Here is a 23,896-nt window from a genome sequence, read left to right on the forward strand (position 1 = left end):
AGTTATGTTTTTTCTATTTTATTACAATGATATAGCTAATTTATGTCGAGAAAAATGATACATCTTTGTTGTTGCTGTTTAGATTTGGTGTGATGAAATCGCTTCAGTGATACCCTGTTTTGCCGAACTGCGTCAGCAGGCGGGCGCTGCAGGTACTCTGCTGCTGCGGTTGTTTCTGAACAACCATGGTAAAACCATTCTGGGAACGTCAGTGATACCTACTGAAATTATCGGCAGAAATGGAATCGGCGGGTGAATCCAATTCCGACCCCCCGCTGGGATATACATATCAATCTGTTCCCAATTCTGAATGTGAACTTAACATTAATATGTATGAAGCCATCAGTGACAGTAATGTTAATAACATGGACACCTCAGCTGTGCTGAGAGGGGGGAGTGATCCTACTGCGTATCCTCCATCAAATTATCAGAGAATTGTGCGTCAAAGATTTATCAGAAGAAGTTTGTGGTTCTCTGACTCTGACGACCAAGCGTTTGAACAGCCCGAATGTGACAACCGAAGCAAAATCCTGAATATAAACCTTCGCACTATTGTAGACAGGACATTGGGAACTCGTGGAGGCTTACAAGAAGGCTCTAGCACCGAGAGTCAATGTGGACAAAAAGACAGCGCCACGGAAAGTGTTAGCGCCGACGAGGACAAGGACAGAGTGGAACAGAAAAGCAATGCTACACCCTCCGACAGTGCAAAAAATGCCGGAAAAGCAGCCAGTGACGAGAACGAAGAGGAGGCCGAGATGAAAGCTGTGTCCACATCACCGGGGGGCAGGTTCCTCAAGTTTGATATTGAACTTGGCAGGGGGTCTTTCAAGACTGTCTACAAGGGTCTCGACACAGAAACCTGGGTCGAAGTTGCGTGGTGTGAACTTCAGGTAAGGATTTTGATCATATGTGACATTGTACTTAACCATGTAATTGATGGGATATGTATAACTACAGTTTAAAGACGTGAAAGGAAAAGACAAATATGCGAAAGCTAGATATGTCACAAGTAAGGTATCTGTTTTTGACCTATTGTAGCAGGCCTTCATGAAGGGGAAAAAACCGGCCTCCTGATTCACTTAACTGCTCATTAACATCCTCATGTTTGAGACGCAGTGATAAATCGCCCTACACATTCTTGTAATACCTTTTAAAATAGGTCAGTTATGTGCAGCGTTGAGGAATATGCAGCTACGTCACAGGGCTTTTTGTCTGCTATTTTTTATACTGGACTTTTTTTTTGCATGCACAAAGCTGTGCAATTTAATGATTTATTACAAGGTGATTGAAAATCCAGGCTTGATCCAAACAAAACATTTGATCCTGAAATAAATTGTTTGTTGGTAACTTTTGAGGCATGGCCACATACATTATTGTTGTGTGACGTTTTGCTGTCAGTGAGGACTAAACTGTCCTGATAACTGTGATAGTGTTGCTATTAATGGTTAGATCAGGATATATTTTGTGTTAGGGTCACCACTGAATTGCAAATGTTTTCTTTGGCCACAGAATTGGAGAGTGTTCCTTTGTGGTTTCAAACAATAGGACAGGGAGCTCATGGGTCAGCAGAGAGATTGCTTTGTAATTAATAGTCTATTGAGGGATGAGCTGTGCAGGTCGATGTTTGTTATTTTTCTCTTCTGCTCAGGCTTGTTTGCGGAGAACTGTTCATTACAATTCATAACAACAGCGGAACTTGAAAGAGTGCATACCTTTACAGCCATTGGCACATGTCCATTGCCAGGCGATTGTGTTAAACTGCTGTGTCAAGTGAAAGGACACCTCTTTTCTCTCTGAAACGAGGTTACCTGGTAGTAAATCCCGCATATGTAATGCACAACACCCCCAAAGTCTTGTATATCTGTCAAGCACAATTTCGTAACTAGTATATTTAGCAAGAAAATTGAGAACTAACGTCATCTCAAAAAAGCCAATATGTCATTTTGGAAAGTAAACTGACTCAATTGCTCCTTTTAATCTGAAGTTCACTTCTATGTCTAGAGAACTGTGTCATGTTTTATTTAACTAGTGTGTTTATTGTTCTTGCTGTTGTTCAGTATTATATAGCCTAATATGAAGCATGTAGAACAGTAAGACTTCTTGTTGTAAGGGTATGCACTGCAGATTGCCTGCACTTTAATTAAGGTGAGCTAGAGTATATATTAAATCTTTATTTTATTCTGCTCATGTGGTGAATATGTTTTGGTTTGCATTGTCTTCAGTGGCATTAGTTAAATTAGTCAGTGGCCAGAAATGCTTCCTTTTGGCAAAGGGCATCAGAGGAATGAGCTGAATGAATGCTGGCTAATTTTCTTCTATTTGAACCAGAACTACATTTGGCCTACAACATGAACGAAAAATAAACTGCCACAGTTCTAGTTTTTCTGCTCTTTCCCCCTTTTGGAATAACCTGTCGTTTGTATCTCATTGCCGCATTATTCGCTGCCGATTTGGGAGAGATCCAAAAGAGAACAGTTTTTTTTTTTTTTTTTTTTAAACACTGAAGAAAGAGGAGGGGAGAGACACTGAAAATGTAACCAGTAATGATGGTAAAAGGATGTTTGAATGATTAGGATATAATGTTTACATTATTTATTGATTTATTAGTAATTTAGTATTATTCCTTCCTGTCAAATGTGAGCTATAAATTGTAAGAATTAAGAAGTCTACTCAACATATGGAACTTTCACAACTGCTACAAAATCTTTACAAATAATGCATATTTTTTATCTGCCTCTTACAGGCGATCAGTTGTCTGACACGGTCAGTTCTGATTGGCTGACATGCAAGGGGTTCGTTCTGAACAACAAATTTTATCCCCCTTACAAATTTCATCCCCCCATTCACTTCCGGGGTTACGTTGTGCCGTTACATTGCTCTGATTGGTCAGATCTCTGTCTGAAGATTCAAATTCAAATAAGCTTTATTGGCATGACGTGTGTATATACATTTTGCAAAATCATGAGTACAACAAACGATAGACATATGAACAGAATACAAATTTGTGTGTGTGTGTGATATTTCTGTATCTTAGCTTGTGTAATGACGTGTAAATTAGGTGGAATAGTGAGTACAATAATTAATATAAATATCGCTCACTGTCGTTAGAAACCAGCAGAAAATGCATTGGAAACCACGGATGCAAGGTAGTCAAGTTGACGCCAACTTACGCATTAAGGGAACGTAACCGGAAACGTAACCCTGGAAGTGAATAGGGGGATGAAATTGTTGGGGGGATGAAATCTGTCGTAACAGCCCCAGGGTGATATAGCCTCCTTTGCAAAGCAGTTAAGGGTAGTCGGGGGCTGCCGAGGGCTGGTTGTACTATGCACTGCACTAGTGGGTGGGCTCAGGTGCCATCCGGATGCAGAGCAGGGTTATTTGGAGGAAATATGAACACCTCCCTCACCACCTGAATCATCTGGCAACAATACTTGGTTTTCATTTTTGGAGGACAAATTACTGCTTTGAACAAAAGATCCTTGTTAGCCTGTGATCATGAAAACCAACACAGGATAGGAGTTGCCGCTACTACGAAACATCTGCAGTCTTCTTCTACGTGTTCTTATGTGTAGTGGGTCAGAGCTGAAGTTTCGCTTGCTGAATAATTCTGGAGCTTTTATCTGGGATGTATTGACATTGGGGATTCCCAGGCACGCTCAGTGGTATGTTGTGATTATTAAGCACATTTGACTGCACAGGAGGGAGGCTATGCATTTTGGATTTAAGCAAATTGTATTCTCTTCCCATGTGTTGTAGCATTACCTGATCTGTATTTGTAGGAATCTGTTCAAAGAAAATGCATTTAAGTGTCCAAATTCATTCTAAATTGTGGTGTCACATTTTGGTAATCAGATTAGGTTTTTTTAAGCACATTTCTTTGTGTTGGGCCTGAGTTCCAATCTGGAAACAAACATTAGCCTTTTGGACTACTGTGAATTTATTTCTTGCCTGCAATTTCGTTTCCATAACAATGGCTGTCCATAGTGCTTCAAGAACAACTGTTTCTTTGTCATCCCAAGTCGTTCCACTGTGGGATGCTGTACTTTAAATATAGCATTGTATTATAGCACAAAAACAAGCAAATACAAACAAGCATACAGTCTTCCTCCTGTTTGCACTGTTAATATAACAATAACTACAACCATTCAGGGCCCACAGTGAACTTCGTGGGAAGTGCTTCCTGTCAAAATTAATATGGGCACTGGAATGCTTCCCAGTGCTTTTTTTGGAGCCATGCCATTGTTGCAGTGTGTGGCACAAAATATACAAATTCCAAAATTTTATGAAACGTGTTTCTCATGCAGTGACGTACAAAGTATCTCACAGTAAATGCTACTGTACCTTTATTTGTGGACAGTTGGTTATTTTATTTTTTCTCTGAATCTCAGAAAAAACCACACTCGAGGCTGATGCTTTGAAGCTTTCAGATGTGCAATGTGGAGCTTGGATGCAATGCTATGGGCTGGCTCATTAGGGAGGTATAACCGTGTTGCTTGGCACATTAGATATTGTAGGTATAGTTGGTATACCGCCACAGCCTACTGGTCCACGGATCAGATAAAGCAAGTTAAGTACTGAGGCCTCTCACGTTGGCCAGGCGTGGTACAAATCCATGTAAGACCACTTGGATGAGATCAGTGAAGTTCTGTGGACTGGATACAATGTTCAGACTGCTGTACTGTGAATGAGAAGTGGTTAAAATTTCAAAGATATTCACTAATAGAAATAATTTCACAATGTATGTAACCCAAGCTCAGTCCACTGTGTCAAACTGGAGAAGCAACTTTGCAAAATACAGAAAAAGTCAGTTCTGAGCGAATTCTAAAGGAAATATGGCCAAACCTTTGAAGATTAAAAATATATTCCTGAGTTTGGAAACACATGCTATATCTCTCTTCTGTCAGACCTCATTTAGAGTACTTTGTCCTGATGTGGGGACCACTCTCAGTGGTAGATATGGATGTACAAGATCTTGGAAAAAGTACACAGAAGGGCAACAAGATAAGCTGACAAGGCTACTTCTTATCATTAATGCTCAGTTATAACCTACAATGTACATCACCACTGTGTTTGTGACTATGATCATGAAATGCTTCACTGTCCCTTACAATAACATTGTCGTGTTAGCTGTGCAGAGGTTTCTTGCAGAAGTTTCACATTTTGGGGAGGTGGAATGCAGTAAATGTAAATTACATGGATAATTTAAGTACTTTATACAGGCAGGTTTATTGCTGCTAATGAGGGGAAGGGTAGGACAGAATCGCTATCTGCAGACTGTAAACGGGTCTAATTGACTGTGGCCTGTCTGGGGGGGCTTGTTACCTGACATGAAGGTTCCCCCCTTGCAAACTGACACAGCCGCGGACATTTGCTACAGCTTCGCTCGTTTGTTGTGCCAACACTTGGTGCTGAGTGGAGGAGCCTGTTTTGAGAGCAGTTCTTGTTCACTGCAGAGGGAAAGGGCACACGTGCGTCTGTGATTTTCCACTCTTTGGATGCAGGAGGCCTAGTGGTATCACATGGCTTTTCTGCCTGGTAGTGCTAATCAGGCCATGCTTTTCAGACCTGCCACATTGCCTCTGCTAAACCAGATGGTGCATGTTTCATGATGCTTAACTGTTCAGAAATACCCTTTTGGGCTTTTCTGGTGTGTTTGTATTAAAATGTCTTCTTATTGACAATAAAGATATCTATTTAATTTTTTTGTATACTGACCTATTTATTGCCCTATTTTGTATGCATTTTATACCAGGCTGGGCCTAATTGTTAGTATATGGCTTGATTATTAAACACTAACTATAGAGGTGGGGTTATGCATAATTGTAGTTGCCTCTGTTATGCAATGGATGAATCACTCTGATCAGTGGACCAGTTGTGAAGATGATTTGATGTGTTACTGTGGTGATATAGTGGAAATACTGCCTCTAAATAAAATGTATAATTTTATTTTTATTAGAAGTGTTTTAACTTGAAGCAGCGGTATCCTATAAAAATCTGAAATGTGCTTTGCGGCTGGCATTGGCACAAATGTTTCTTTTGTAAATGTGGCCCAGAAAAACAGAGTAATTATTAAAGAATTCCAGCAATGACACTGCTTCTGTTGCCAGAAATCCTATAGGTGCAATTTCTTATGCATTCCTATCTTCCCTTTCCCATCTCTGCATTCCACAGCTGATTCAATTCCAGAAATGTCCCTAGTCAGTTTTCCTGTTGGATAGCCTATAGTATACAATGATGTATATCAAATATATGAAGCATTCATTACAGCATTCCTCACAGCTTGGTTCAGGATAGAGGATTTTGTGTCCTGTTTTCACTATTTTCCCACAATACTTGAGTGATCTGTTTTTGCGGTTGGACTTTGGTCTAGTGTGTACTTTCCAGTGACTGCATTTTTCAGAGAGAAATATTAACAGGCATCTCTCCAGGATAATGGGATTTATTTATTTATTACTTCCCTTTGCTGTATTTAGGAATGGATTTGATGAACACAACGGCTGGTCAAATCTGTACCACACCTGTGTTGTTCAGGAGACTGAAGGGAGCGACAGGTCGAGATGCTGTGTGGGGTGTTGCGCTTCTCCAACTGGTTCAGCCTTTAATATATCAATTCAATAGAAAGACAGTTCTGCTCCCCAAAGGGCTCTCATTTCTTAACCTGTTAATTTGATTAAACTGCCCATGTTGTGATCAGGAGTATTTTTTTTATTTATTTATTTATTTTTTTTGCGATTGTTGTGTGTCACTCTCTCGGGCGGTGTTACCTTTTCTGAACCAGCTCTGACCTCAGCCTTTCATGTTTTGGTTTGGTGGGAATGTGGGGCTCGCGTGTTTTTGTGTGGTATGTATACTGACCCCATTGAGGCTGCTCTCCCTCACCCAGTCACTGAGGTGGAAAAACAAAGGCGTCCAAAGTGGGTCACCAGTTACAAACAAGCGGTCAGCAGGGGCCGGCATTCGCAGAGGAGAGCACGTGTGCATGCGTTTGTGTGGGTGTGGAAAGACCAACGGTCCTCCACAACCTGCTGCATCACCCTGCCGGTTCCATCTTCCTGTTAGGGGTGTGGGAAGGCCCCGCTCCTGTCACATGCTAAGTCATGCTAACACTGAGCGTTATACAGTTCCATGTAATACAGTGTAGGCTAAGAGTACTGTTGGCACATTTCTGGTACAGTGTGATGAACGCGTTCTCATGCTCTGTTGTGGAACTTTGCACGGCCTGTGTTTGTACGGGCTTTAGACTCCGTCAGTCACCTTGACTCCAACTCTCTTCTGCATTTCATTTGGAGTGACTCATTATGCCTCCCTGTCTGGGCCTTTAGACATTTCATTCAACCTCAGCTGATGAACCTAATCCTTTAATCACTGTCTATCCTAAAGCAGAGGCAATGCCAGATGGGAGAGTAAAAGGTGTTGAAGGAAATGCCTAACAATGGAATCTCCTGTTCAGTAGAATATACTTCAGAGGCGAAAGACTAGCCAAGCATATCCTGAATAGGGAAAAAAATGGGAATGACCATTGACCTATATGTAGACCTAATGCTCACTAACTGCAGGAGATTAGACCCCAGTAAGCAATGTCTTGCTGGGTGGGGGGGGGAGAGACCCCAGTAAGCAATGTCTTGCTGGGGGGGGGGAGGAGACCCAGTAGGCGATGTCTTGCTGGGGGTGGGGAGAGACTCCAGTAGACAACGCAGCTGGGGGAGAGACTCAGTAGACAACGCTTGCTGGGGGGAGGGGAGAGACTCCAGAGACAACGTCTTGCTGGGGAGACTCAGTAGGCAATGTCTTGCTGGGGGGGAGAGACTCCATTAGGCGATGTCTTGCTGGGGGGGGAGAGACCCCATTAGGCGATGTCTTGCTGGGGTGGGAGAGACTCCAGTAGGCGATGTCTTGCTGGGGGGGGAGAGACCCCAGTAGGCGATGTCTTGCTGGGGGGGGAGAGACCCCAGTAGGCGATGTCTTGCTGGGGGGGGAGAGACCCCAGTAGGCGATGTCTTGCTGGGGTTTGTGCAGCAGCAGCAGCGGGCTGTTGAAGCAGCTGCACTCCCTCAGCTGTAGCTGCGCAGTGTTGTGTCTAGGTAAAACTGTGGGATTTGCTGAGTCAAGGCTGTCTGCTGCTTTGGCACGATCTGCAGCTGGTGATAAAAGTAGAGGGTCAGCTCGGGACGTTCCTGGAGCAGCCCTGAGTCCGGCGTCCTGGATACGGGCGGGCCCCGAAGCCTCGCGCCACTCCAAACAGGGTTCGACTGCGCAGCTGCGCTCTGCGGGCGGGGCGCTAGGGGACAGATGGTCTCTGTTGGCTTGGTAAATAAAGTCATCGTTTTGCGCAGGCTTGTCTGCAGCGCATTGCATAGCACCACAGATATTTTATTTGACCATTTGTAATTTAAATTTGGTGTATTTCCTTTATGGTGTCACAAAACGTTTCTGCCTGCCATTTGCTTTGGAGATATCACAGTCCTGTCCAGGAGGAAATAGTCTGTCTGAACTTGATACCAAAGTAGAGCCTTGGCATGGTTATCGGGTTTTGTTTTGAAAACACCTTTCATTTGAAACCTGCAGGAACTGTTACATTTCATTCACAGTTTCAGAAATGTGTATGAATGTAGCACAAGGGTTAGAAAGCCATGGACTGTGATCCTGACTCGGTGGATTCAGAAGTCTCCAGGAGATGGGTAACTTCTGGTTCACAACTCATTGGGTTCTTTTTTTGCCAGAAAAGCATTGATTTAAGTGCTGTATGTAGCTATAGTAAGGTATATCAAAAGATCTTTAGGCTGCACAGATCCACTCAAGCCTCATGTGGCCATTTTCATGCTTTTGTCACCCTGCTTGTTGTACATGTGCTGTACATGCCAAAGAGACAGATTCATTCCTTGGTATGTGGTTGTAGAAATCTTAAGAGTACAAATTCAGAGGGAGGGGCACTGGCAGCCTACATCTGGAAGGTTTAAGAGCTTCCATTCTCTGGAGAGAGCCTGATGAACACCTGTCTTTCTCCTGGAGCAGCGTTTTGAAAACATGTTACTATGTCGCTTCTCTGACCCACAGGTCTTGTACTTGCCACAGACTTTCATTTACTCAGTGAAAAAGACAATAAATCATTTCTAAACTGGCTTTCGCAGAGGAACAATGTTATGAGCATATCTTTAGTGTGATGTGATAAATTGGTGTTGAAAAAAATGGTGCTGCTGAACTGTTTGAACTATATGTATACATGTGCCAGTTCCACATTTGGTGATTACAAAGGCCCCTGTCCCACGTCTCAGGATAGTAGAGCTATTGTCAATTCGAGTAAAAGAGAAGTATGTCATCGTACTCACAGGGAAACTCTTCCAATCTGCCGGAGGCTGTGCAGAGTACAGTATACTGAAGCAGAAAACTCTACCAACCCCAGCACTAACCTCAGTTTATCTGGCTTTCCCCTGCAATTTATTCTGCACATTATACAAGGAGAATAAGCGCCAAAAAGCCTATTATTGCGATTTTGCCTTTGTTCAATGGCACCACTTGTTTGTCAACCTGCTCGTGTCCCCTGTGGCGGGAAAGAGTCTTAGGGGCTGTGTCCTAACGCAGCCGTGTCCGCTGAGGGAAAGGAGCGCGCTGGACTTGCCTTGGGAGGAGGGAGAGGGGGCGCTCCGCATTGCCGCTCCTCACGGACACACCGCCTCACTCCTCCTGTCCCGTTTGGGCTGGGTCATCCCTGCCTCAGCCTCGTTCTCCCTCAGCTGGTTTGGCCCAGTCATCGGCGCTGAGTCCACCCTCACTCATAAATCATTTGCATCCCCCACCGGGGTTTGTGGCTGCCAGCTACGTGCTGAAGAAGCTGAAGTGCTGCATATGTGTTTTTGCACACAGAGAGGGATTAACAAGAAAAGGTTGTGTGGCTTCATGATGCGATGTGATCAGGTTGTGTGGGGCACAGCTGGTTCATTTACTGGTGGGGTTATGGACTGCCCTGTCAGATGAATGCGGTATCAACCTGGAAGTAGCATAAGCAATCATGCCTCTTTCAAGCTGTGTCTCTATTATACAAGTAAGGCTGGTTTGATTATTGATTATTAACTTATGAAAAGGTTTAGAGTTTAAAAAAAAAAAAAAAAAAAACCTGTTAAAGTAAGACTAGAGTATTGCATGTAATCATTCCTGTAAATCATTACAATTTGTATTTTGTAGGAATTTTGTCTCTTGTAAGATGGTTGCAGTCTGAAACAATTTAACAAAGCAGAAATGGTATCTTCCATACTATGAGTTAGAGGTTAAAAGAAAGGCAATTATGGTTTTACCACAAGCTTTATACCCCATACCTGAAATAAAATGCTGGGTCCTGTCCACTAACCAGATGGCTGGCAACCAAATGGGCATTGTCACCTTTCTATGGGTGTCTCTTCCATTTTGTCTTCTAATGAGCTATCAAAACCACCCCTTTGTCTTTAAGCAATCCATATCTCCAGTAAGGCTATCTTTGGTGTTCATGCAAACTTCCAGTGCAATTCCATACGGTATTTTCGGTTATGACCATTTCAGAGTTCCAAGCGATCCACATTACTGTAGGGTTCAAATGTAGTCTTATGGTTTCATGTGTATTGCTGCTAAAAGAACACAAGTAGAAAGCAGAAGTTCTGGCTGCAAGCAGATTATGGATCTAAATTTCCATCATGGTTAACTCTATTGTTTTATAGGACTTCTGTTCATTTCACGGATCCTTTTGTTCAAAGATTACCTTACTTTTGAGGTTCAGTTTTTAAACATGATCATTTGTTTACATAGACTCATCCAGCTACATCAAATACTTAGCCTAATCGGTTTAGAACATCATTTGTTTAGAACCCATGGTAGAATTAATGTAGCTCAGGTTAGACAGAGTTCTACAGTCTGTGCAAAATGTTTGCATTTACTCCTACTTTTAAATAAAAAAGCAAATGACTTTGAAATCAGGGGCACTGGAGAGGAGATTGGGCGTTGGGACTTGCTGCTCTTAACTCTTTAGATGTTCATATTTGCAGGGCCTTTTTCTGCAGTCGTCCATGGCAGAGTCACAAAATAAATGAAGTTTGCTCTTGTGCGTGCCAGTGAATGCAGTCAGACTCATCTGTAAAAATGGGGCATGACCAAAAAGTCGCTCTCTGAGTGCTCATGCTAAATCTTTTAAAACCTGTCATCTAATGTTAGTGTGGTGCCGCTCATCGGCAGTAGGCTAAGCTAGTTTTCTGGAAATTAATCCAAATATTTTTGTCTGGTGGACATTACGCTGACATCCAATCAGGAGACATAGAAAGGAGTCAAACTGCCATAATGCTCATTTGGAGAATTTGGGTTTGCGAATGACGTCTCCTGGAACAGCCGTGCAGCCGTCTTGGTAAATTGAACAGTGACAGTTCAACAGCTTTCATGGGTCTTATGATTTTGTTAAACCCCTGCTCAGCTGTTTGTTGTTGAGGAGATTTTTCTCTTCTGACTGCGGTGGTAGATTCTGCAGCCTGTTAATATTTCATGGTGACGCCAGAGAGATGCAGGATTTATACCAGCAGTCCTGGCCTGCCCATGTTGCCACCCGCCACCCACACATCCTCTGCTTTTAGCTGTTCTTCTGGCTGAATGCCAGTTTGTAAGAATCAATGTTCAAGATGCATGAATTCTACATTTGTTTGTTAGCTTTTTAGTGGAGTTTAAGATGATCAAAAGCTAAACTGTTCAAATTTGACAAGTGGAAATTTGCTTCAGTTTTTTCTAAATGTGGATCAACAGTTATTCTTTTCCACAGTTTTTTTAAATTTTTATTTCTTTTAGAGAAATGAATCCATTCTTGCGAGGGGCACTGCTCAGACTCTTGATGGCGGTCATTAAGTCATTCTAGCCTGGCATCTGTACTAGATTATGGCTGCTGGCTGTTCGGTAAATTTTGGTTTGGACGTGCGGCGCATTCATAAACGTCCTCAGCCGGAAGCCCATTCATCAGCCCCCCCCCAGAGCGGCCGAGGGAGGCGCGATGGTGCCGATGTGATGAACACTGCGGCTTACTGCCAGCTGAGAGACTGCCTAGTGATGTGTGCGTGACGCACTGCGCTTACATCACTGGCAACCAAACCAGGCCCCTCCCTGAAAGTCGATGGCATTTGTCAGTGTGTTAAGGGGGACTGTTAGCCACAGGGCAGCTATGGTTTACTGGAAGTTTTCTCACGTGCATGCTTGTTTGTATGTACCCTTCTGTGACTGCCCACCATAGGGTTTATTTTTTTTTTTACCCCTGAAAACACAGAACATCACAACAGACTCTGTGGACGTAGCTGGGCATCTTGTTAAGTCACTTCATGTTTTATTTTTGTTTTTAGTAAAACGACCCAGGCCCTCGAGAACAACAGAGAATGCACAAAGGTTATCAGGTTCATTGTTGAGGTCTTCAACACACAAAAAAGGGCCTTTTCTTTTGTTGCCCATTCAGAAGTAGAAAAAAAAACATCTAGTCATTAGCCTTAGGAAACACAGCCTCAAATGGACACATCTGTTTGAAAGCAGTGCCACCCTGTCCCCACAAAAGGCCCGGCTGACTGGAAGGCCCTGAAAGCTGGGAGGTTATTCAGTGGGGGACAGAGCGTCTTTCGAGGCCTTTCGCAGGCCTGCTGTGGGCCAGACGGCCTTTCTGCTCGCGCTCTCCATCCCTGAACACCGAGCGGTGACCTGGCTCCGAGGGCGGCCGTGTGGGGGGGAGCGGGGGGGAGCCTCCTCTCGGCTCCGACAGCACGGATGCTGAGTCACGCTCGCTCAGACCACCGTGCGATGCCTCGTATTGTTAAAAACAGCGTCTGCAGCATTTATTACTGTCTATCTCCCCCCCCGGTTTCTTCAACTATCTTTGTTATTTTATAACTCTCTTTATGGCAGAGCGGCCATATTCCTTTAATAATTTGTCTGAGTTTCAGAGGTTGTTGGGTTTTTAGGGCAAATTTGTCCCTCGGTCCTTGTATTTCTGATGCATTGACCTCCCTGACACAGCAGACTGGGGGAGGGCTTTGCGTACCTTTAGAGATTTGGCTCAGGAGGTACTGCTGCCTGTTGGCTATCCTGTTCTTTGTAAAATGAGGGAAATCAAATATGGTTGGTGTTTGTTGCATTCTTGCCCTGTTGTTACCTGCAACAGGTTATGGTTACATAACATGTTGTAGGTGATGACAGGTTAAGGATGCAACAGTGGTGTGACGTAATGGGGTGATGGCTGTCTGGTAACATTTTTCTTTTTTTTATTACAAGCGTAGGCTGTGAACTCAAGCACTTATTCTGTCTGCACCAGAAGATTATTTTTATTTTTTGCTTTTAATCTTGGTGATTAAAAAGCTTAAAATTGCAATCCTCACTGTAATGTTTCCTTTTTTGGCACAGAGGGGGAACTGCAAAATAATTTCATTGTAAAATAGGTTTTAAAATATTAATAGGCATTTTTAATGCTTTTTTATTTTTTATTTTTTAAAGGTGTAATGAAATGGGTTCTGGCAGGTTCAAACAGTCAGCTTATTGAGGTGAGGATACGCAGTGGACAGCAGTTGATGTCGGTTTGATTTTCTCAGCATGGGGAAGAGACACTATCCCAGATCTCATTTCAGTGAGGATGCAAATGTGGGTGTGGCCTGTAATTCACTGACCCGCTGAGCAGCTCTCCGTAGGGTCTCTGAAGCATCAGACGTTCCTGTGAACGGTGATGTTTCGCTGCTGTTTCACTTTTTAAACTGTGGGCCTGTGTATGAATTAAAAGAACGGCGACAGTGCTTTTCTGCAGTCCGTCTCCTGGAGGCTCGTGCACTTTAAGGAATCTAGCAGGAGTGAAACGCGTCTAACAGTGTGCTCCCCCCTCCTCCCCTGGGGGGTGAGCAGTTTATCAGTGCGCTGGAAAAGGGGCCTGGAGGTGGACGTTGCAGCGATGCCTTGTGCATGCTGTAATGCGGAGCCCGGCTCTCGCGCACTGCACTAATGGAGTTAAATATTCAGGCGGAGTCAGGTTGACAGAGTGCTTATGGATTGCTTCCTGCCGATGTCACAGGCCATTTTCTGTAGCGCTGGCCCGTCGAGAGGGCTGGGAGCATGCGCCAGACTGGCCGCTCTGCTCTGAGTGCGCTACACTGGGGCTGTAGGGCCGGTGTGCATATTAACGCTAAGGCTGCGTCCATTTATTCACACAGCTTGTGCTACTCAAACCAGCTTTCATAGCCTACATTTACGGCTGGGCGTTTGCTGGAGCCCTTTCAGTGCTGGTTTCTTACAGTGGGGGCAGAGCTGCTGGTGCACATCGCAGCCCAGATGGAGACCACTCTGCAGCTGTGTGGCCTCATCCTGCTCCCTCATACCATGTACTGCACTTAGAGCGGTACAGTGTGAAAAGGCCCTGAGAAAATACAGCTCTGACATCGTAACTTACAATCTACACGACTGTTCTGCCTCAAGAGAATTTGGAGGCGTTTTAATAAACCTTTGCGTTCCCATATTGCATTGTCTTATTTAATGCAATTAGGAATATTACTTTTTTCTATTACCTGGGATCAATTAGATGACTTGTGAGAAATGTGAAAGCAAATTACAATATCAGGTTTGCTGAATGCAATTTAGTCAGCAGAATGGTGAAATAATAATGGATGATTGTGATTTGAGATGAAAAAGAAAATAGGTGCGCAGAATATAAGTGACGTTCTGTTATGCTTAACATATTTCCGGATGCTGCTGGTGCTCGCGGGTGTTTGTTTCCTTGCTGGGTACAGTGAAACTGGCATGTGAGGCATTAATAATGCAGTCATTCCTGTGTTTTAGAGAAAGGAGAAGCCGGGGCTCCCGGCCCGAGTGCACGTTGGGCCAGCCGCAGCGCGTTGCCAAGCGCCGAGCCGCGCGAACAACGCCGTCATGGTGGCTCTGCATTATTTATGCGCCGTGCGTTTGAGGAGAGCTGGGAAACGGCCGCGAGTGCTGCAGTGCTCGCCCCTCGCCTTCGACCGACGCCGAGCGTGCTCCCCCGCCCCCACCCCTCTCCTCCCCGCCCCCACCCCTCTCCTCCCCTCTCCTCCCCCCCCACCCCTCTCCTCCCGCCCCCGCTCCTCTCTCCCTCCGCCCCGCTGCACGCTGCGACCGCTGCTCCTCAGCCTGCTCTGTATCCCCACCTCTCCTCCACATGGGGCTCGTACGGTGTTTGTCGTTTGCGGCGTCTCTGGGATGCCCGTCTGCAGTGAAACAGCACTGGTATCACTCTGTGTTACATAACCTCTCTCTGCATCTGAGGTGCCGAGCTGGAGAGCCCGTAATGCAGTGGAGGCGCTGGCTCTTACCGTCGTCATCGGTTACTGGATTTATTCAGTCGTAATAAGTGTTCATTTGGGCAGTGACCTTCAACCTTATGACGTGGGCTCTAATGGCATTCCGCTTCGGTGGTTAGTTCAGGTCTGGAGGCAGACGCCATGTCTTCCCGTATGCAAGTGTACCCAACACAAAGAAAATGTTAAGCCTGTGTTGAGTAACAACAGTATTCATGTGATCGTTTGGGACAGTGGTCAGGGTATAACGTCAGAGTGAGTAGGAGAACCTTTGACCTACCTGTGAGTTTAAAATTGTGATCGAACACTATGCAGATTTCTAGAGAAGTAAATATTTTACTATAGTCTATAGTAAGCTGCTCATTACATCCGTGGCTTCTGGCTCGTGATCAGGCATTGCTTTTAGCATTTTCATCTGCTTCAGACAGCAAATGTGCCAGTGGACTGTGCATGCATGTGATGTGTGTGTGTTTCTCGTGTGTGTGTGTGTGTGTTCGTGTGTGTCTCTCAGGACCGGAAGCTGTCTCGGGTGGAGAGGCAGCGCTTTAAGGAGGAGGCGGAGATGCTGAAGGGGCTGCAGCACCCCAACATCGTGCGCTTCTACGACTTCTGGGAGTCGCCGCTCAAAGGGAAGAAGTGCATCGTGCTGGTGACCGAGCTGATGACCTCAGGAACCTTGAAGACGTGAGTGGGGGGGGAAGCGTGACCGCTCCACATTAAACCTGCGCAGAACGGGGCTTCTGAAAGGGGGCCCTTCTGTGGCCCGTATTTCGACAACCTGGCGGGAGGCTTCACTTCTCTCCCTTCCTCCCTCCCTCTCCAGCTATCTGAGGAGGTTCAAGGTGATGAAGCCCAAGGTGTTGCGGAGCTGGTGCCGGCAGATTCTGAAAGGCCTGCATTTCCTGCACACCAGAACCCCGCCCATCATCCACCGCGATCTCAAATGTGACAACATCTTCATCACGGGCCCCACGGGCTCGGTTAAAATAGGCGATCTCGGCCTCGCCACCCTGAAAAGAGCCTCTTTTGCCAAAAGTGTCATTGGTAACTAGTGCACTATTTAATTATGTATTATTGTGTACCTGAGAGAGAATGTATATGCACATACATATATTGTGTGTATATTTGTGTATATCTTTGTTTATTGGTTGTATATCTGTATATTTTTTACTACTGATAGAGAAGCGGTGCATGCCATTTTGTCTAATAATACATTATTTTTGTTATTTGGTTAAATTCCATTTGAAATGCTCATTGCTAATCTCAGTAACCTAAGCATTCCATGGGACTTCATTATGGACATGGAGCTGAGACCGAAGTCAAGTGTGGATTTTCCCCCTTTATTTTGCAGGTACTCCTGAATTCATGGCCCCGGAGATGTATGAGGAGCACTATGATGAGTCAGTGGACGTGTACGCCTTCGGAATGTGCATGCTGGAGATGGCCACCTCAGAATATCCATACTCTGAGTGCCAGAACGCGGCCCAAATCTATCGCAAAGTCACCAGCGTGAGTCACACAGGTCCCCAGGAGTCAGCACTTTCCCAGCGGCCCACACACAGCATCTTCACTTATTTATCAGAAAGATATTTATCAGAATAATAAATGTGCATCTTATTTTTTTTTTTTTTTCAATCATTGACTCATATATAATGTATTCAGTATGCTGTGCACTGGTTACAACCTGTGGGCCTATATTATATTGTAGGGTTGGGAGACTATTAAATGCTGCTGCATCTAGTGTACTGTATATGAGGTCTGGAAAGTTGAATAATTTGTGTGACCATCCAGCCCCTCAGCCCTGCTGCTGAGGGTGGCAGCAGTGTCATTAATCCCAGTGAACCTGCATGAGCCAGTGGTGATGATGATGAGCTAGTGATGACAATGTTAGGGGGATCGCATCACCTTGTGTTCTGTTGCATGTTGAGGGGAGGAGAGACTGCAGTGCTCATAAAAATATTCCCTCAAGTAATTTCTTTCGAGACCTTTCCGAATTTCAGTTTTTATTTTGTGAATAGTCGTGGTGTTTTCTCTTTTCCTCCCTGTGTGTAGTATTGTCCTGCTGTGTGTAGATTTTGGAGGACTGTGCAGTAATTTGAGCCCTAGTGGAATGGGGGTTGCCTTTGTGCACTGTGGTGGGTTCTGCAGGCATTAGTCAGCAGTGTCTCTGTCACTCGCTCCCCGCTGTTGTACAGAGCGTGTCAATAATTCAGTGGCAACCTGGTGAGAAGTCTGTGGAGGACCTTGTCAGGAACTTCTTGACATGAGGCTTAGATATAAAGTTAGAAAATACTATAAATAGGAAAGATGGTGATCTTTTTTCATGAACAGTTTCAGACAACGGCTCGTGTAGACCTTACGCAATGTTTCTTTCATTTTCTACAGGGGGTGAAGCCTGCAAGCTACAACAAAGTCACTGATCCTGAAATCAAGGAAATAATTGGGGAATGTATCTGCCAAAAGAAAGAAGAAAGGTCAGAGTCAGTTCCATAACAATGAACTAAGTGGTCTGACTGTTTATGTGTAATCTCCTGTGTTGGTGTTGATGGCCAGCTTTTCACACCACACTCTTATTTAAAGTATGTCCTTGAGCAAGGCAGGTGAGGGGGAAACCTGGTGTAATGGGTGGACATTAGTATGGAGGGAACCGTTTACTTCTGGGTAAATGTAGTTATCATTCTTATTACCCAGTTATTATTTATAATTATTAACGTTGTTGTTGCACATATTCTTGTGTTCTCCAAGATATTACCGCTTTTTATCGGGCTGGGAAAAAGTGTAATCTGACCCTTCGCTGTGCCGTCGGAGCTGTCAAACTGAAGTGCATGGGAAACCGCCTTCTCAGGATGTTCCCCGGAACGAGGCCGACCGTAACGCCGCGTCTCCCACTCTCACAGGTACTCCATAAAGGACCTCCTCAACCACGCCTTCTTCGCCGAGGACACGGGCGTGCGGGTGGAGCTCGCCGAGGACGACGACGGGAAGAAGTCGTCCATCGCTCTGAAGTTGTGGGTGGAGGACCCGAAGAAGCTGAAGGGGAAGTACAAAGACAGCGGCGCCATCGAGTTCACCTTTGACCTGGAGAAGGAGGTCCCGGAAGTGGTGGCTCAGGAAATGGTAAATCCAAAACTGGCCCCCCGTGGAGTTTAAGTTGCATAATGTTCTGGGTTTGCTGGCGGCAGTTTGTGTTATTCTCCTAAATCTATACAAATTAAATTATTATACTGTATTATGAAACTCTATATGGAACTCTCCCTGCCAAAATAAAGGTTAAATAAAAAAGTAAAACACTTCATAAGCTTGTCTCTGAGTAGGCTGCTTTCGACTTGGAGGTTTGCAGGGTGTGGGAACCACAGTTAAATCATCATACTGGCAAGTGACACACGAAGTGTTGCCTTCAATTCTCTCTTGAAGGCAGGGTTTCTGTCTGGGTGTTTTACAGTAAGCAGTTATTTGAGTAATTTTCTGCCAGCACTGTGGAGATGGCTTCAGCCTTTTGACTTGGTTCTTCCTGAACTGCGGTGGCGCAGAATGAAACGTGTGCTGACAGCTTCCTAATCTCTATATCAAGAATGCTGCGTAATCTGCATTCATATCGCTGGGGAGGGCAGTGTTTGGATTCCAGGAACGCAGTGTTTGTCTGCTTCCTGTTCATCAGATAATGGCAGGTCCTCGGGCGTCCGGCTCCGCATTGTTTTCCGCCCGCGTGCTGCGCCAGCGCGGTGACGGTTGAGGCCGAGGCGAGCGGTGTCCTCTTTCTCGTTTTGGTTTGACGAGACGAGGGCCGCGGCGGGCGCTGTGAAGCTCCGCCTCTCTCGCCGTTAAACGGGGGAAGGCGAGGGGGAGGTTCCTCGCAGAGGAAATGAAGGAGCGCCCGGCTGAACGGGGGGGCGGGTTCCTCGGAGTGTGCGGCCGCAGAGGAGCGATCCGGTAGGCTGAGGGATCCGGGGGTTTTATTCACGTGCTCTTGAGCTTGAGTACAGCAGTGCTGAGCGGGCTGTTTTTGCCTCCTGCCTAAGGGGGTTTGGAGAGGCGGTGGGGGCCGCCCCGCCCCCCAGAGAGAAACAGGAGCAGGACCACAGGGAAACGCCCCATCTGCGCGGCAGCGTCCGCTGGCTTTAATTAGACCCCATGCCATTATCTGTGTGCCCTGTCAATGGGAGACGCCACTGCAGATCCCCACCACTGAGAGCCAGCGCCATCGATCTCCAGGACCAGACACTTATCTGACCTTCTTTCCCTGGTGCTGGGTTTATATTTACAGTCTCTGTGCAGAAGACTGTCCTTTATTGGAGACCACAAGGCCTGTTGACATTACGGGGGCTGTGTGATGTGCGTTCGGTGTTTTGCATTCTAAAAGCATTCTTTTGGTCTCATTTTGATCACATAAATGCATTCGTGACTCACAGGGAATCACAGTGCTCAACTTCCAAAATTCCAAAATAGACTTTCCCTTTTATCTCCGTTAGTGTCCTCTGTTTATGAGAGCGCTCCTCATGTGGAAATGCGTCTGTCTGGCAGGTGGAGTCGGGCTTCTTCCACGAGAGCGACGTGAAGATCGTGGGGAAGTCGATCCGGGACCGCGTGTCGCTGATCAAATGGAAGAGGGAGCGGACCGTCCCGGCGCGGGACGGGGAGGAGCCCAGGGACCGGGAGTGCCCCGACGGCTCCAGGGCCCCTCCGGCCGTCCCGCAGGTCCCGCCGGTCCAGGCTGCCCAGACGGCACCGCCCATCCCCCACGAGTCGGAGGAGGCGGAGTCTGATCAGCACGCTCGCCACTGCAACCTGCCGGCCAGCGTCACGTCCGTGACATGTGAGAGATGCACACGGCTCACACGCGCACACGGACGCACACGCGGACACACGCCGGGTCATATGTCTGGCACATAACTGAATGTTGTTGTGTCTTGTGTAATTGTGTCACGTGTGTGTTCTCTAATCTCTTGGTGGTGCTTAAAGTATGGAGTGTATGGCCCAGAACATATCTTGTTAATGCAATGTATGCAGTAATTTATGGCCTGGACTTCCTCTAAGTAATGCAGTATAATGTGTGGCCTGGGCTCTCTGTAGTTAATGCAGTATAATGTATGGCCCAGCCTCTTAAGTTGACATACTGTAGTGTAGCATGTCGTGATTCTCTGATTAAGGCAGTGTAATACAGTGTACTGCCTGTGCTGCGTCTGTGGCTAATTGATGCTAATTGATGTGTGATTCATGCCGTGCCTGTGTGTGCTGTTTCTCTGTAGCGGACAGCACCTTCGACAGTGGCCTGGGCTCCACGGCGTACTCGGACTCCCACGGCAGCCAGCGCAGTGTGCTGTACCAGTCCCTGCAGGAGCCCATCTCTGCAGGCCCCTCCACTGCACAGCAGGTCTGTAACACAGTCGCACAGAGGGGCTCTCTCATACGCTGCGTGCAGATGAACACGCCTTCTCTCATTCACTCACTCCTGTACTGCTGTGTGCACACACACACACTCACACACATTCTCTTTCTCTCACACACTTTCTTTTACATACGTGCGCACACCCACACACACACATACGCGAACGCACACGCACCCACTTAATCTCTCTCACACACACTTTCTCTCGCACACACACACACACACACATTCAGACCCACACGCCCACACCCATTTCCGCATGGCCTGCCTGACTCTGGCTCTGGCTGTGTGGCAGTAAACACCCACTCTCCTGGGCTCTGCAGTGACGAAATGAATTCTCCTCTCTCCGCATAGATGCCTGTCCAAAAGCACGCTCGCTCGTTCTGCCGGCGGTGTGCTGCTCTCCCGGAAACTAAAGCTCAATCTGTTCTCTCGTTTATGGCTGCGTGAGCAGCATCATTCCAGCGTTCCCTGTGTGGTCCCGGAGCCCCTCCCTCCCCACGCGCCCCCCAGGTGTGACTGCCACTGCGGGGCGTTGGGAGTGACTGCGGGGGGCAGGCGGGGGAGCGCCTCCGTCATCGAAACTCTGAGGAGCCGCCCTCAGCCGCCCCCGCTTTTACGGCCCTGCTGCTGTGGGCGGAGCCAGGGTCTGCGGGGAGACCGCGCGGAGCAATCGGAGCGGGGTGCAGAGGACCCGCCCCCCCTCCACACCGCCTTTGTGCTGCTGCCGGTGCCTCCGCTGTCCTGGGACTCCCGTCGCCACAGCGACTCGTCCGCCGATGCCAGGGAGGGCGGGGGGGAGCCGCTGGGGCTCCGGCACCACCGGGGGCACTACTGCCTGGCCTGCGTGGCCCTGCTGATGAAGCCGCGGGCGGAGCTGTGGGGTGGGGGCGGGGCTGGGGGCGAGGCCAGCTCGTGCGCGGGCACCCGGCGCCCCCGCTCCCCCTCGCCCACCAGCAGGACCAGCCAGGAGGGCACAGACCTCTCCTCCTTACACAAGTCCTTACAGCACATCATCAGCCGCAAGCCCGGCTCCTCCCACCTCAGAGTGCCCGCCCCCTCCGAGGGCGCGACGTACCAGCCCGGGCCCAGCCACGGGGAGCCCGTCGCGCACGCGCACGAGGACGGGGCGGGCGGGGCGGCCGCTCAGGCTAGCAGACCCCACTGCGCTGTGGGAAGCGGACTCTCTCTCATGGTATGTGTAGGTAACGGAGCTGGCTTTGCCCCCGGCCCCCGCCCGCTGTCCCGGCTGTGCCTGCAGAGAGGCCACGCGGCGCCGCTGGAGACGCCCGTCAGACGCATGGAGCTCCACTCCTCTCTCACTCCTCCCTGATTCGCCCAGTTCTCCAGTAACACACGGCTTCCTTTTCATTTCCTTTCACTGCGTGACCCGTAACCCGCAGCCCTGGAGCTCCTCTGCCGCTCTCCGCTTCTTCACTGCGGTGACGCCTTTGTGTCCGTTACACAGGCTCTGCGATCTAACTCCTCCCCCGGCCCCCGAGCTTCCCTGAATGCCTTTTCTCTGCTTTACTGACTGGACCTTGGCCCCATGCACTCTCCGTTCTTCCAGAACCAGGAGCGCGTTTGCGGTACCCTCCAGCTCTGAAAATGAGTGTCCTCCCCCCCTCCCTCCCTCGCCCTGAGCATGAAGCTGTAGACAGAGGGAAGGATGACTGGTTGGAATTGCTGCCCCACCCACTCCCCTCCTCGCTCTCTGGCCCTGAGGCTGTAGACTCCCACTCTTATCGCAGCCCGTTGTGGCCCCTCTGCTTCTCTTGGCTCCCCTGTGCGCTCGGTTGCAGATGCCTGTCTTAACCTCTGCTTATAATAGCCCTTGGTGTGTTTGGATAGATTCCTGTACAGTGGCTTTTGCCTCAAGTCTGCCGGTAGTTTTTTTTCATCAGATGGTGATTGTTTTCTGCTCCTTGCAGACTGTCGCGTCTCTGGCAGTGCCAAGTACACAGTCTTATATCTTTTATGTCTACACAGACATTCTACCTTGTCAGCTACTTAGAGATGCTTTTTCAATTAATGATCAGCACTGTAGCGATAGCGTATGCAGTTTTTGAGGGAAATTCCTGAAAAGATATATTTTTTTATTTGCTGGTTTTGTTTTTAAGCATGTGCCATGATGCAGTAAGTCACATGAACTGCTATGCAGTCAAGCAAAAGAATCAAAATCAAGAGAATTTTGTTTAGCAGAACTCTTAATGAGAGTACAAATTCATGCTCTCGGAGTTTCAAAACCTGTTTAAACCTTTCAGGAGCAAATTTTGTCGTTCATTTAACGCCTTAGGACTTTCACATTTGGAAATCATTTCTCTTATTTCAAAACTAGCATTGCACATTATCTACGATAGGTCTGCACAGATGTGCTTAAGGGGCTAATGTATGGACCGCCATTTAAAAGAAAGCCAGTTGGGGGAGGAGTCATAAGTGACAGATGTTCTTCTTTTTCAGCTTGGTGTGTCGGGGGTTCCGAGCGCAGCTGCATCTGCAGCACCCCCAGTGGCCCAGCAGTCTTATCAGCAGACTGTACAGAGCTTCCCAGTGGGGACCTCCGCTGCACAGCTCAACCAGCAGCCAGCACTGGCTTTCTCTGCTACTGTTCCACCTGTGCAACAGATCCAACAGCCTCCTGGGGCATTCCCAACTGTGCTGCCCTCTGTCCAACAACAGCATCAGCAGCCTGTGCAGACTCTACCCACTGCAGTGCCTACTGCACAACCAATCCTGCAGCCAGTGCCGGCCTTCTCCACTGCACAACAGATCCAACAGCCAGTGCCGGCCTTCTCCACTGCACAACAGATCCAACAGCCAGTGCCGGCCTTCTCCACTGCAGTTCCTACTGCTCAACAGATCCAACAGCCAGTGCCGGCCTTCTCCACTGCACAACAGATCCAACAGCCAGTGCCGGCCTTCTCCACTGCAGTTCCTACTGCTCAACAGATCCAACAGCCAGTGCCGGCCTTCTCCACTGCACAACAGATCCAACAGCCAGTGCCGGCATTCTCCACTGCAGTTCCTACTGCTCAACAGATCCAACAGCCAGTGCCGGCCTTCTCCACTGCACAACAGATCCAACAGCCAGTGCCGGCCTTCTCCACTGCAGCACCCAGTGCACAACAGATCCAACAGCCAGTGCCGGCCTTCTCCACTGCAGCTCCCAGTGCACAGAGCATCCAAACCACTCCTCTTCCTCCCAGCCAGCAGG

General features: G+C 47.3%; 1 protein-coding gene across 13 annotated transcripts in view; it reads left to right on the top strand.

Moving 5' to 3' along the window:
* Positions 1 to 23,896, top strand: part of LOC135234112 (serine/threonine-protein kinase WNK2-like) — a 43,235-nt gene that overhangs the window by 1,056 nt on the left and 18,283 nt on the right. For 11 of the 13 annotated variants that reach the window (XM_064298316.1, XM_064298317.1, XM_064298320.1 and 8 more), the window contains exons 2-11: positions 83 to 893; positions 15,808 to 15,980; positions 16,120 to 16,340; positions 16,648 to 16,805; positions 17,682 to 17,770; positions 18,194 to 18,413; positions 19,818 to 20,109; positions 20,543 to 20,667; positions 21,137 to 21,877; positions 23,143 to 23,895. In XM_064298316.1, the coding sequence (XP_064154386.1) occupies positions 240 to 893; positions 15,808 to 15,980; positions 16,120 to 16,340; positions 16,648 to 16,805; positions 17,682 to 17,770; positions 18,194 to 18,413; positions 19,818 to 20,109; positions 20,543 to 20,667; positions 21,137 to 21,877; positions 23,143 to 23,895 (3,426 nt within the window). In that variant the 5' untranslated portion in view covers positions 83 to 239. The remainder of the gene's footprint in view (positions 1 to 82; positions 894 to 15,807; positions 15,981 to 16,119; positions 16,341 to 16,647; positions 16,806 to 17,681; positions 17,771 to 18,193; positions 18,414 to 19,817; positions 20,110 to 20,542; positions 20,668 to 21,136; positions 21,878 to 23,142; position 23,896) is intronic. The other 2 variants (XM_064298319.1, XM_064298330.1) reach the window with 2 other exon arrangements.

Source organism: Anguilla rostrata, chromosome 11 (genome assembly GCF_018555375.3).
Source record: "Anguilla rostrata isolate EN2019 chromosome 11, ASM1855537v3, whole genome shotgun sequence".
Classification (NCBI taxonomy): domain Eukaryota; kingdom Metazoa; phylum Chordata; class Actinopteri; order Anguilliformes; family Anguillidae; genus Anguilla; species Anguilla rostrata.